Source organism: Budorcas taxicolor, chromosome 8 (assembly GCF_023091745.1).
Source record: "Budorcas taxicolor isolate Tak-1 chromosome 8, Takin1.1, whole genome shotgun sequence".
NCBI lineage: Eukaryota > Metazoa > Chordata > Mammalia > Artiodactyla > Bovidae > Budorcas > Budorcas taxicolor.
This window is the reverse complement of record NC_068917.1, coordinates 66,628,426-66,643,087: the sequence shown is the minus strand read 5'-3', so window position 1 is coordinate 66,643,087 and position 14,662 is coordinate 66,628,426. Positions and strand designations below refer to the sequence as shown.

Genomic DNA, 14,662 nt, shown 5'->3' with positions numbered 1-14,662 from the left:
TTAGTCCTTGCAACTACTGCACAAGCTTGCTTTCATTACTCTCATTTCACAGATGAAGTGAAGTTCAGAGTGCTTTAAGATGCATCAGATTGATCCAAGCCAGGTCAGCTGGATTTGTTCCTGGTTAACTGGTAAACTGGATCTCTCAGAGGGAAACATGTGAGAAAGAGCCTGAGACAAAAGTTGAAAGTTGATGCTTTTTCATCAGTTGAAGACATGTGTCTTCATCTCTCATATCTGCCTGATTGCAAAAACAAAGATTAGCAATGCTCTTGCTTTTTAAAAAAAAAATCATTCCTCTTGACTTCATCAGGATGATAAGATCTCAGAATATCAAGAGATCTGAAATTGCTCACAAATCATAATTATGAAGAGAAACTGTAGCAGTTGCTGCAGCACAAAATCCAATATGGATTTCAATGACCAATTATTATTAATGAACAAATTTGAAAACTGAATTTCACAAACAGCATTAAATTTCTCCCTGACACTAATGGGTGATAAAAATTAAAAATGATATAAACATGTTTTAAAGTCATCCTGGTGGCTGCTAAAAGTAGCCATCCATACCGCGGTTAGGCATTGCCAGAAGCCCACTCTGTGTGGTAGAAGTTCATATTAGCCCACTATGTCAAACTGTTCCCTTGAAATTTCAGCTTTGGTTAGTTCTCTTTGGCTAACATAAACTTTAACAGCAGTTTTGACTACGGCAGCAACACATAACCAAGGTGCATTCTTAAATAAATGTAGATTATCTCAAGGACCTGAAGGAATCAATATGTTCCCAGTGTCCACACACTTATACTGAGAAAAATCTAACCCAAAGTTAAAGGTATTGTCAGTTTATGCAAAGTACATTACATGAGTCTATTCTCCAAGCAGACATTCAGATCTGGGGATCCTTTCAAATATGAAAATAAAATATTTACCTTTTTGCTATGGGGAATAAAAAGACATGACAGTAGAAAATACATCCTGATAGAAAAATAGTTAAAGCTTTTAATTCTTTAAATACCAAGAGTTAACATTTTGTGACCACCCTTTGAAAACAGGGTATTTGGGAACAATTTTGTTTTCAAAATCAATATGAATTGTTATTCACATTTTTACTAAAACCAACATTCCTTTCACAAATCACAAAATGATTTCCTTATAAAAAGAAGAGCAGCCAAGTGTTTGGTGGGTCTGTCTCTGTGCTCAGCTAAGTGTCTGTTAAATACAGTCCAGGGTTCCCCATCTACTCTGATGGGCTCCATCGTTCGGTGACACTTCACACAATTTGTTCCCTGAAGAACCATTTCTGACGATCCGAGTTGGTACAGTCTCGTAAGAGTGGTACAAAACTGTCACTCAAGTCCTTCCTCTCAGCCTGAACGCATTTCTTGGACTGTACATGAAACAGAGAACCATCCTACAAAAGATAATGCACATTGTGCGTTGAAGAGAATTACAAGCAATTCCTGAGAAAGCACCTTTTCCTTAAAATGTGTTAAGTGCTCAGGGTGATTTTTATCATTTCAGAAACACTTATTGAGCAGTAAGTGTCTGCAGGTATGAAGGCAGCCCACGACCGTCTGTGCACACAGAAGAGGCGTGTGGAGGCGTGTGTCACGCTTGCCTGTCCCGGGAGCTCTTCAGGGGGTCCTCGACTCTACCATCAGGGCCGATGGTGCCACCTGCTGGCTGTTCTGGGATCAGTCAGACCCTATATCTCCTCCCTCTTATTCTTTGCAACCCTGTGGACTGTAGCCCATCAGGCTCCTCTGTCGATGGGATTTCCCAGGCCAAAATACTGGAGTGGGTTGCCATCTCCTACTCCAGGGGATCTTCTCAACCCAGAGACTGAATCCGTGCCTCTTGCATCTCCTGAACTGACAGGCGGATTCTTTATCACTGCGCCACCTGGATCAGGACCCTATCTCACCCCTACTGATGTTCTTTTCCTTCAGAGTGATCAGGTCCAAAGGTCCTTTATTAATCTCTTCCGCTTCTCTTAGGTCTCTGGAGGCCTCTTTCTCCTGTATTTAAGTGGAGAATGAGGGAACTTGGCTTTAGTCCCAGCTCAGCCACAGACCAGCTGGGTGAGGAGACAGGTCGCCAGAGAGGAAGTAGGGCCTGCAAACTATGCCAATTTCCAAACCCCAAAGGACAATGACCCTCTCTAAGTCCTCTCCATCTCTTTTTTTCCCCAACTGTTGCTGAGCTAACTTTCCAAGTCTCTCCCCAGTTTCTGGAGTTTATCTTTCCCTATCTCTCTCTGTTGTAAGCTCAATAATATTAATCTGGAAAGCCCTTAAAAGTGTTCACAAGTTGCCTTCAGAATGATGTGAAAGTAAACAAATAAGGCATCCTTCCTCAGACCCCTCTAAAGAAACTTTCACTGAAACTTAAGATTTTTAAGATAAAATTTTAATGACATTTCAAACCAATTTCGTGATTTCTACCTTGCATTACTCTTTATTGAGGTCTTGCAATGGCTTCCTGTTGGAAGAAAGAAGGGAACAGCAATACTTTTGGGGTTTACAGAAATATTTTCCCTATTATTTTTTGTATCATATAGCACTGTAATGCCTGGCTTTTCCAGGAAACCTGAGAATTTCATTGCTGATCATAACACTTTCTACAACAAAACATATTCTAACTTCTAATTATACTTAGAATTAATTCATTTATAAGTAGTACAGATGGATCTTTCCATCCCTGGGGCCAGGCGGGGAATGAAAGCTCTTCATGGAGATAAAAGTGAACTAATTCTTTCTTTTGAATTATTTTCTTCGGATTTATGTCCTCGAGTGCTTTTTAGTGAGTCACCAGATATGACTGATGGATGAGTCCCACCGTGAGCTTCTTACAAATGTGTAAGAGGTAGTGCCTCTCAGACCTGAAATAACACCCAGTTCCAAACCGGCAGTGACTCTTCTGATGGAGAACCAACTCCATCAGAGAGGTTTCCTTGGTTATTGCGCCACAAGTTAACAATGTAGAGCTTTACAGCCTCCAAAGACTCTTTCTGGCTGCACATCTATTCACCAGAGGTGGATAAGGCTTCGATTATTATCCCCACTTAGAGCTGGGAAAGATGAGCCTTAGACAACAGGAGTGGCTTAAACGTGGGCCTAATCTCATGTCCTTACACTTGGTGGTTTGTTTCATTCATCTGAACCCCAAGTAATCTCCAAATGCACTGGGGACAGTGCCTCTTCCTATTCCAATCAGCCACAGCTCAAGGTGAAAGGGGGACAGGAAAACTGGCAGGGAGTGGACAGGGAGGAAAGAAGGGAAGTGGTACCGGTGCTGGATGCCGTGGGACGCCTCGGGTTCACTGTGAAGTGCCTGGTCTCCCGTAGGGGCCGCATCCCTGAGACGCACTAGGGACTCACTGCACCTCCACAACCCCCTCTGCAGTCCACGGGATGGCGAGCCACAGAAGGAAGGCGTGAGATGGGTCGCCTACCTCCTGAAGGATGAACTTCTGGTCCTCTGGGGTGGTGTTCTCACACAGATGCATGATGAGGACGTCTGTTCCTTCCACCACTGCCACGCAGCCTTCTGGCTGGTGGGTGTTGTAGCGTATTTCATTCTGGGATGTGTATTCGAAAAACTAGAAATGGAATAGCCAACATGCACCAGTTAGCCTCTGATGTGCAAAGAGGGCAATCTTTAGCGAGAGGAAGGAGAACCTGGGGTTACCGGGACATGGGTGCTGGGGTCCTCACACCAGCCTGTGTCCCCGGAGCACCCTGTACATCTCTGGAGAGGCATGTAGCCAGTGTGAATGGAGGGGCCCTTCTCGTTTGCAAGAGCATGAGGTGGGGGATGGCCCGGGTCACCCCGCACCTGCTGTGCCTAACCCCGGGCTGGTGCAGAATGGCAGGAAAGAATATAGACTGGCTCCAGCCCTTGAGGGCTCTCTGTGCCCTTGACCAGCCACTTTCCCTCCTTTTCTTCAGTCCTTTCCTCCTCCTTCCCCCGAAATAAAATGGATGTAACCATGCCTCGGAGACCACAAAGTGCTGTACACAGCAGACGAAGGACGGCTAATGGGAGGACTTGCTCTTCAGAGCAATGGTTTTCTTACCCTAGGTGCCTAGGGAAAATGCTGACTCAGGGTCCTGGTCCCAAAGAGGAAACGAGGGTTCCCTCTGTCTGAGATGGGGCCGAAGAAGCTGCACTTTTACACTTCTAACAAGACACGCGGCTGCCCATCTGCCCCGCTCCACCCCCTTGCTTCCAGGAGATTCTGACACAGGTGACAGGTTCCCAGGGCACATGGAGTAGTGCTTCTCAAGTGAATCTCCCTTGAAAACCAGTCAAGACTAGAGGTGGGCTGGGGAGAGATGGGGTGGGTCTGGGAATCTGCATTTCTAAGCTCTCAGGCGATGCTGATGGTACCACCTTTGAAGAGTGCTGTTCTAAAAGGGGTTGAAGAACCTGAAAAACTTAAGGCTGTAGGGGTCTGAATTATGAAAGTTTACTGTTGAACATAATGGGGCCTAATATTCAAAAGGAATCGGAGTGACTCCAGGTTAGAGGACAATCTGAATGCCCACCCTTCGTCTCCAGTATCTCACACTTCACTTGGGACAGCAGGCTTTGAGTGTCTAGAGCCGACGCTTTGCTCTCTTCTGCATCCGCCCTGGCTCCGCCCGGGCAGTGTGCCTGCCAGGCCAGGGTCCTGCTCCCCTGCCCAGCCTGCAGTTCAGCACTTAACCCAGACATATCCACCTGGGCCCTGACTGAGGAAACTGCCCTAAAAACGGTTTTGCAGTGTGGCACTACATATCAAATCCGATAATTCCATGTAAGATTTAATTCTGAATAAGTCATCTGAAATGCAGATCTGCTTTCCTTCGTTTTTTCTTTCTGACCAAAGATGTTAGCAGCAGGGTTATTTATAATTACAAAAACAGGGAGGAAGGAATTGATTACCTCAATAGTAATTAACACAGTCACACAAAGGACTAGCAAGAGGCTGTTATGGATGATGTTCTCAAAGGATGTCTTAACAACACATGAAAAGTATGATTAAGTAATGGACACGATAGACTATAAAACATGTAGATATTACAACAACTATTTAAAATACATAATCCCAAGGTCATGCATTAAAAAAGATGGGAAGCAAATATATCTTAATTATAATGGTGGTCATTCTGGGTCTTGTCATTTACTACTTGCTTCTCCTTTTTATATTTTCTAAATGTTCTATGATGAGTACATATTACCTTTATAACAAGAAATCACATATTAAATGTTTTAAAACCACACAGATTTCCCCTCATCTCCCTCTTTAAAGGCCCACTCCCGCTGTCCATTGTCCTTCAGCCTGAGAAGGTCAAGCTGTTAAAGCAGCAGCCCCTACCTGGTTCTGACCCATCCCATGACAGCGGTACAGAATGACCTGGTGTCCTGTGATCTCGTGCTCGTTGGGAGGGTTATAGTCAAAGCAGTAATCTTTCAGTCCTTTGTTCTGGAGCTAAGCAAAACATAAAGGTGGCATTTGGTCCAGGTTTATACACAACAGATTCCACCCAGGGCTGTGAAGGCAGGTAAATGGAGTGAGAGCAGTGGCTGCCTGAAGAACCAGACTCAGAGCTAAAAGCCCCTTCCATTTCTAGTTTTAAACGTCTTTCCTGTTCTATACCATAGGCAGGAATCATAACCCCCATGTTTTAAAATTAACTTTTCCTGGAGTATAGTTAATTTACACTGTTGTGTTAGCTTCTGCTGCACAGCAAAGTGAATCAGTTACACATATGCATATATTCAGTCTTTCTTAGTTTCTATTCCCTCATAGGTCATTACAGAGTACTGAGCAGAGTTCCCTGTGCTATATATAGTAGGTTCTTATTAGTATCTATTTATATATATATATAATAGTATGTATATGTCAATGCCAATCTCCCAATTTATCCTTTACCCTGCTCTCCCTACTTGTAACCACAAGTTTGTTTTTTACATCCGTGACTCTATTTCTGTTTTGTAAATAGGTTCATTTATATCATTTTTTTAAGATTCCATATCTAAGTGATACCATATGATTCATACACATTTTAGGAAGATAAATTTGAGGAGCAGAGAGATGAACTCTTCATGGCCTGAGAGCTCACACTGCTTCATGTCTCATTAGCGCAGCCTTATTGCTTTACTAGTCCACCATAGCTGGGCTGTCGCCTCACATATGCACCAAGTGTGTGCTCAGTCCTGTCCGACTCTTGCGACCCTAAGGACTAGGCCCGCCAGTCTCCTCTGCCCATGGAATTTTATAGGCAAGAACACGGGAGTGGGTTGCCATTCCCTACTTCCCGACCCAGGGCTCGCACTGCATTTCTTGGGTCTCCTGCACTGGCAGGTGGGTTCTTTACCACTAAGACCACCTGGGAAGCCCTGTGTACCAAGGAGTTCCTGATATTACATTATCTTCAAAGGATACCCCAGTTAAGAGAGCTGGCACTTCTCAGATCAGAAGTCCACCACTGTAGAGTACAAGGGCAGTGTAATACAGAGCCAATGGTTTGCACACAGGTCATACAACACATAAGTGGAGACACCTGAGCCTTGAATCCAGGACCTCAGGCTCCAAGTCCAGTGCACTACCACTCAATATTCTCTAACCTAAGGCCATCGCCAAGGCACTTTTGGATCTAAATCCCTTTAATTTATTCTAAGAGCAAAAAGCCCTGGAAGGTTCCATGCTCCAACCTCCCTTCCAGGAGCCTCCAGAAAGAGACTCAGTTCAGTTCAGTCACTCAGTCGTGTCTGACTCTTTGCGACCCCATGGACTGCAGCATGCCAGGCCTCCCTGTCCATCACCAGCTCCTGGAGTTTACTCAAACTCACGTCCATTAAGTCGGTGATGCCATCCAAACTTTTCGTCCTCTGTCGTCCCCTTCTCCTTCCACCTTAAATTGTTCCTAGCATCAAGTACCTTCCAAATCCCTTTCTGCAGGGTTTAAGGAACCTTCCCTGGTGGCTCAGTTGGTAAAGAATCTGCCTGCAATGCAGGAGACCCAGGTTCCATCACTGGGTCAGGAAGATCCCCTGGAGAGAGAAATGGCAACCCACTTCAGTATTCTTGCCTGTAGAATCCCATGGACAGAGGAGCCTAGTGGGCTACACAGTCCATGAGGTTGCAAAGAGTGGACACGATTGACTGACTAACACTTTCACTTTCAAAGAACCTTCACTGGCTTCCGAACTCCACTCTGGCCCTGGCCCTTGTCCACCTCTGTCTAGCTTGGTTCTGGGACTAAGACTCAGCCATATAGAAAGAAGGAATCCATAATCCACTGGCTCATGAAACAGAGACCTCCGTGTTCTTGAGGTCCCTTAACTTTGTGAAGAAACCTGGGAACAGGATAGGTGAATAATCAGGGCATCTTAGGTTTACAAGAACTCAAATGTTATGAAGCCAAGTTGGCACTCTTGACCTCCAAAGGACCTCAACCTCAGATGAGTTCCCTACACTCAAAAGAGTCTGGAAAGAAAGAAAGAAAGAAAAAAACTAAAGAAGAAAAGGGAGAAACCCCTAAAGATTAAAACTTAGATTAATTAAGCTAACTCTATCAAGTTGGTAATAGACTTAACGAATGATTTTGAATGACTTTAGAGCATAGTGTGTTTGACTACACCTCCTTAGTGAAATATATTCTATAAATAAATAGAGCTGCAAAGGAATCTTTAACTTTATTCAGGGTCACACTGTCAGTGGGAGGGTGGAGCAGAGGAAAGGGAAAGCAGAAGAGGCAACATCTTCTCAGTAAATGCAGAATCTCAGGGACAGAGTTCATTATATCACTCTTTCTCTCTGCATTTCTGCCTGTTTAAACATTTTTATAATGAAAATGGAAAATACCCTGCTTTGCAGTTATCAAAACTTGCAGAATGGAACACTAGCTCTTCTGGTGAACACCACAGAGCACAGGAGGGCTCCCTAAGTTGGTGGAGTTCCAAGCAAAAGCCAAAGGTGCTGGACACTTGAGTTGACCTCATCCCACCAATATTTCTTCTAGGTTTTTTGAAATAACAGAAGTGACTCCTCTTCCTTACTATGGCTTTTGTGGATTCCTGAGTTGGGAATTAGTAACTGGTCCAGTTATTGAGATTTGAAGTCATGTGATAAGGAGTTAGTTTAAAAAAAGACTTGGAAACACCAACTGATCCTCAGTTTCCATCTGTAAAACAGAAGGCTGTACTCACCAACTGTGAGATGCTTCCAGTGCTGACATTCTGGACCTGAGGCCCAGACACTCAAGGGGAGAAAGAAGGACACTGGATGAGAAGGGGGAGGCATATGAGAGAAGTCAGCGGTCCCCACAACGGGGCCTTTCTTTTGCAGGGTTGGTCACTCAGGAGACCAGGTCACTCCTGGAGGCCAGAAGCACATTTCCCAGCACAGGCCCACCTCGCTCACCATCCCAAAGAAGCCAGGCCTGTCCTCGGGCACGTGCAGCTCTGGATACACGGTATTCAAGAACCACTTGAAGTCCTTACACCCAAGTCTTGCACGGAGCTGTCTCCTCTCTGTCACGTCCCCAAAGGGCTCCTGAGGAAAGGACAAAACAGTGAGCCCCTGCAAGCCACATTAAAGCTTTTCATTCACCCAGTAAGCCTTTATTGAGCACCTATTGTGTGCAGAGCCTGCACAGGACAGAGAGGATAAGAAACAGACATAGTGGCAGCACCCCAGCAGGAGATACTGTTGCTCAAACAATGACATCCCCGGGTGCTCTTGCTGCAGGGAGCTGTGGCCAGGTGCAGGAAGGAGGGACACAAAGCCCCTGGTGATGGGTCAGGAGCTGAATCCAGGGGCTGCACCGGCATCCCTGGACCCCTGTGGTCACAGACCAGTGGCATGTCAGTAGCACACGTATGTCATGGTGTTCTGATAGTTTTACCACCAATACCTGGACACTCACTTCTAAACAAAGCTAAGTATTCTAGAGGTAATTATGAATGAAAACTTTCTTATGTGCCCAATCTATTCAAGTCTAAATATATTCTTCCAATAGTAAGAGCATGCTACAATGATAATGCTACAATGATAAATACTTGTTTTATGGACGAAACCAATGATTACGAATTTTTGAATAATCAAATAAAGCAAGCACCTATTTAGCACAGCAAATGTACAACCATGAGAGCAATGCTAAGTGCAGAGATAGGACTGTCCCTGTGTTACGCTGTTAAATGATTAAAATTTGACAAGTTAAAATATTTAACAAAATGATAACAATAAGGAAGAAGTCTGAATAAAATTTCAGGTTTCTCCTTGTTTTCTAGAAGTTCATTTTTCAATGAGAGTCATTGTGACCTCATCTTCAATCAAATCTCCATTTCAACTCTGCCACTGGGCATTCAGACAAAAGGTGCCTGAGTGCCCCTCTTTCTAACATATTATTCTTTGGGAACCCTCAGAAAGAGGGATTGATCTGTGGGTTTTAGAACGGGTGACAGGGAAGAGCAGATATTTCTACCCTGCAGCCTTGGGCAAGACAGAGGAAGCAGTGACCCTGTAGCCCAGAGGCAGAGAAAGGGCACAGTGGAGGTCAAAGTCAGTGTCCACAGGGCTCCGCAGAGCAGAGAGAGTGCCACTGGGGTGGACCCAGTTCTTCCCATATCTGCTACAAGCCCTTGGGCAAGTTCCTTAAATCACTCTCTCTCTGAACTTCTGTTTTCTCATCTACAAAATGAAAATCTCCAAGTTACTTGGAAGGACTGCTGTAAAGATGCACAAGAAGCAATTTACATCAAGTGGCCAGGAAAGAGGCCTTGGAGCCAACTTTTTTGTCTTGCCACGTGGCCCCTTAGTTACATGAAGACAGGTCAGGGGGAGCCCCGTCCTGGCATGTGCAGAGGGTGGCCTGTTACTGGCAGTGGGGCTCTCTGATAAAATGCTATTTTTAACACTAAAATCAATACTTGTGGTGTCTTCACACTTTCATGGTCATTCTCAGACATGAGGGTCCCCCAGCGTGCACATTCCCAGTTGAGGTTACATCTCAGCTCTCGTCCTGAAAGCAAGTGTCCTGTTTACTACTTAGCACCATGGTTTTCAGCCTGTTCCTTACTGTGTTGCTGATTTCACTGTTTAAAATGGCCCCCAAGAGTAGTTAGTGCTATCCAGTGTTCCTAGTACAAGAAGGCTGTGATGTGTCGGAGGGAGAAAAGAGGTGTGTCGGATGAGATTCACCTGGGTGTGAGCTCAATGCAACCAATCAACAGTATACATTAAATAGATTATTTAAACAGAAGCACACATAAAACCAAGTTATGTGTTGATCAGTTGATGTGTACCTGCAAGAGGTCTACAGTAACCTAATCCTGTATTTCCCCCATGATCAATGGTTAAGTAGTGAGTCCCAAATTCAGTGATTGTGGTTCAGTGACTGTATGGAGCGTTAATTATGGTAAGGAGTGAGGATTAACTGTCTGTTGTTTCTTATAAGTGAAGGAATACAGTTTTCCTCTTGGGTTGTGACCACCCAATTTCGTCTCTATTTCTGGAACCAGATCTACCACAGTAGGAGGCCAGAATCAGCTGCTTTTGTTTGGATGCGGCCAGAAGGAGTGTGGGTGTACAGGGGGGACTCACCAGGCGGGCCTGGGGATTGCGATGGTAGTAGAGCTCTTTAAATTCATCCATCCACACTTCAGCTGCACGGACACTGTTGGCCAGGGCCTTGTTGCGGGAGTAGGGAGCTTGCCTGGGGAAAACGTGGCCAACGTGCGAACACGGGTGTATCTCCAGGGTCCCCCCGCACTGCCAGATCTGTGCACAGAGTGGGGAGGAGGTGGGGTGATGGGGCTGAGCAGGGAGTGAGCTGCTGGTCCACAATGCCTACAGTAAGGAGGCTGGGCACCTAGAGGTCATGGTGAACGCTGCCAAGACCTCACCCTCCATGAGGCGGGTGGCCACTTCCCCAGAACAGTCAGGACCCAGGATGCAGTCAAAGAGCAAGAAAGGAGCCCCAAAGACAAATAAGCCATCGGAACCCAGACCCCAGAATCCATGCACGAAGGCTCATGCACTTGACGCCTAGGAGCACCCATAGTGGGCCTCACTGGGAACTCACTTATTTATTAGGTAAAGCACACGCTGATTACCTGGTCTCCTAGCCACAGAAGATAGGAAAGCAGCAAGTAAGAAGAGAGGTTTGGAAGGGGGAAAGAAAGGGCTTCTAGAGGCAGGCAGAGCAGCCTGACACCTAGGGAAGAGGCAGAAAGACTGTTAAAAGCACATCCCCAAACTCAGCACACAGCCCTCTGGAGCCCTTTCATGGTCATATGACCAAAGATAGCTGCTGCTGCTGCTAAGCCATATCAGTTGTGTCCGACTCTGTGCAACCCCATAGATGGCAGCCCACCAGGTTCCTCTGTCCCTGGGATTCTTCAGGCAAGAACACTGCAGTGGGTTGCCATTTCCTTCTCCAATGCATGAAAGTGAAAAATGCAAGTGAAGTCACTCAGTCGTGTCCGACTCTTCGCGACCCCATGGACTGTAGCCTATCAGGCTCCTCTGTCCATGGGATTTTCCAGGCAAGAGTACTGGAGTGGGTTGCCATCTGGTGCTTATAATGGGGGGCAGGTGTGAGTCTTCAGTGGAGGGCCGAAGTGTTATTTATTAATTCTTTTAAAGCAGCAGACCATATAAGATATTCTTCAATTTGAAAATTTTCCGTTTAAAAGCACAAACATCGACAGAAGGTTTTGATACTTAAAATGCAAGATTAAGTTAACTAGGAAATCTACCAGAATGCTAAAGCTTTCCCAAAGGGGCATCTGTGTATCACACACAGCAGAATCAATGTATGGGCTTGTTACAAAATGCAGACATCCAGTCCCTACCGTAAGTCTATCAAATCTGACTTTCCAGAGACCGTGCCTATGAATCTGCCTTTTTAACAAGTTTCCCTAACAAATCTTATAGATGTCAAAGTTTGAAAGTCACTGTGCCCAATAAATGGAGAAGAAAATGGCAACCCACTCCAGTATTCTTGCTGGGAGAATCCCATGGACAGAGGAGCCTGGTGGGCTACAGTTCATGGGGTCGCAAAGAGTCGGATACAACTGAAGTGATTTAGCAAGCATGTGCCAAATAAAGAGGCTACTTTATCAAGCAGCCAAGCAAATCAAGGCTCCAAAACATGGGCTCAGGAGGCAGGCGCCTGTGTTTAAGTGCAGTGTCTGTCACGCGCTCTTTGAGTGATCTTGGGCCAGTCACTTCCCCCTCCACCTGCCATCCCACCCCTCAGTAGAGTAAAAGAACTAGGTGACTTCCAAGAACTTTAGCAGCCCCAAATCTATCAAGTGTGTGTTTTAAGAGTATTTACAGGATGAGTGTGCCATTGTATTCTTCCAGGATTATTCTATAAACTGCCAATATAGAGGAAAAGTCTACCAGGCTCTCCTACCAAAGCCATCATTCCCAGAGAGGGACAAAAAAAAACAGGTTAAGAACAAGTAGGAACAGAAGACTGGAGTACTTACCCTAAAGGAGAATTCGAGGTTTTCTCCACCCCAAACTTCCATTCCTATATCATAAGACCCCAGGTATTCAAAGTATTTCTTACTCACAGCAAACAGCCCACCAGCCATCGTTGGAGATCTAGAAGCATGTGAACCATAATTCGAGGTAAGCAGCAGGAAATCATCACAGCTGGTTTTTACCACAAACCTTAAGTTCATTCACTCACATAGGCACACCCCGAGTTCACGCTCTCTGCCTGGAGCTAAGATGGGCCAGCAGCTGGATGTCCCCCACAGCCCCTGCCCTGGGGAAGCTCATGGATATCTCACTAGGCAACACAGAACTCTGTGGGTGACTAAGGTCAACCCAGGACCCTGTGGAAATACAGAAGCCATGAGATGGGGAGGGAGGCAGGCAGGGCTGAGTTTCTCGGAGGAGGCACAGTCTGCAGAACAAAGGGGAGTTAGCCCAGAAGAGGAATGATGGATTCTCCGACAAGACAGGAGCATGACCACAGGCCTAAGGGTGAGAGAAACCCTTGAACTTCTAGGAGCACAGACAACAGAGAGAGATGAGCAGTGAGAGACCAAGGTCTGAGAGGACGGCAGGAGCCAGGCTGGGTGGCACTGCCCACAAAACTCCTTAAGGAAAAGAAACAGGACACCAAAGGATGAATATTGTGTGATTCTACTCATACGAGGTGCATAAAATAGGGAAATCCAGAGATGGTGAGTTAACAGGGGTTGGAGGAGGGGAGGAAAGTGAGGTATTGCTTCATGGGTACAGAGTTTCTAAACAGGACTTCCCAGGTGGGGCAGTGGTAAAGAACCCACCTGCCAAGCAGGAGACCCAGGTTCAATCCCTGGGTTGGGAAGATTCCCCCAGAGAAGGAAATGGTAATCCACTCCAGTATTCTTTCCTGGGAAATCCCATGGACAAAGGAGCCTGGCAGGCTACAGTCTACGGGTCACAAAGCATCAGACATGACTTAGCAACTAAACAACAACAATATTGGGTGATGGAAAAGTTCTGGAAATATATAGAGGTGATGGTTGTACAATACTGTGAATGTGTGTGACACTAGTGAATTGTGCATTTAAAAATGGTTAAAAGGGTAAATTTTATGTTATACATACTTACCAAAATTATTAAAATATAACAATATAAATCCACATGTATAGCAAAGATTTTTATCAAAAATAAACAAATACTCTGGAAAGTGAAAAGAGAGGCAACAGCTAACCATCCCTCCCGAGGGCCTTCACTGACAAGTTGGCCAGATGCAGTGAGGCACTCAGAGAAGTAGCCCCCGACCTGATGACATCGATGGGGGACCGCATGCGGATCCTCTCCTTTTCCGGAACCACGTGCCACGTGAACACCAGCCGCCAGTCAAAACCGCCGATCTGGGGCTCCCCAGCATTCCCCAGGTACTCGAAGGTGTTCCAGTCAATGACATCAATCACAGGGCACACCACTGCCGACTCCTTTTCATGGATCCTGGAAACAACCAGAACACCCTGACATTCTACCATGTACGGGCAGCAGGAGGACCACCAGGAAGCCTGAGAATTGAGTCTCCTTAGCCTTCCACCGAAAGGAGGAACACCTGTGTGAGAAAGGCCCACTTCTCTTATTCCAGGTGTCTATAGCCAGCTCAGCCCCGGCAGGTGAACATCATGGGGGTGCTGGGCAGATGCGGGGCAGGCACAAGGATTCTAGCCCTGATATGTAAAGTGCTATAGCTTTAACAGTCTGATTCCGTCTAAAGATATTCTGGTTAAACTTGAATCCTTCTATGAAAGTCACAATGTCAAAATCCAAGCTAACTTTTAAAACAGAAAGCAGACTTTCAGTTTCTCAAGACTATAAGCGATTTCTTCCTGTAATCACAATGAAACATCTTAAAGTCAAGAAATAATTATTTCCTTATGAACAGACACACACCCAGACCAAAGGGTCTGCTTTGGAACTAGCAAATAAATTTCAATCCTGCCCCTTATTTGCTGTGTGACATTAGTGTTGTCATCTAACCACTCAGAGCCTGTTGCCTCTGGAACAATAATACACACTTGGAGGGTTAACGTGGACTCCCTAACAGAACGTCTGTAACAGGCTGGCAGAGAACCTGGAACTACAGCTATGCTTTTCTTTTAGTCTTCTTTGTGACTAAATGTTACCTATAGTGGAAAA

The 14,662-nt window shown here is 45.5% G+C and overlaps 1 protein-coding gene across 1 annotated transcript in view; it reads right to left on the bottom strand.

Moving 5' to 3' along the window:
• Positions 1-1,068: 1,068 nt before the first annotated feature.
• Positions 1,069-14,662, bottom strand: part of GALNT12 (polypeptide N-acetylgalactosaminyltransferase 12) — a 32,150-nt gene continuing 18,556 nt past the window's right edge. Inside the window, exons 4-10 of the mRNA XM_052644773.1 lie at positions 13,784-13,969; positions 12,490-12,607; positions 10,595-10,771; positions 8,414-8,545; positions 5,363-5,476; positions 3,455-3,601; positions 1,069-1,411 (exon numbers count right to left, since the gene is read on the bottom strand). Of these exons, the coding sequence (XP_052500733.1) occupies positions 1,271-1,411; positions 3,455-3,601; positions 5,363-5,476; positions 8,414-8,545; positions 10,595-10,771; positions 12,490-12,607; positions 13,784-13,969 (1,015 nt within the window). The 3' untranslated portion in view covers positions 1,069-1,270. The remainder of the gene's footprint in view (positions 1,412-3,454; positions 3,602-5,362; positions 5,477-8,413; positions 8,546-10,594; positions 10,772-12,489; positions 12,608-13,783; positions 13,970-14,662) is intronic.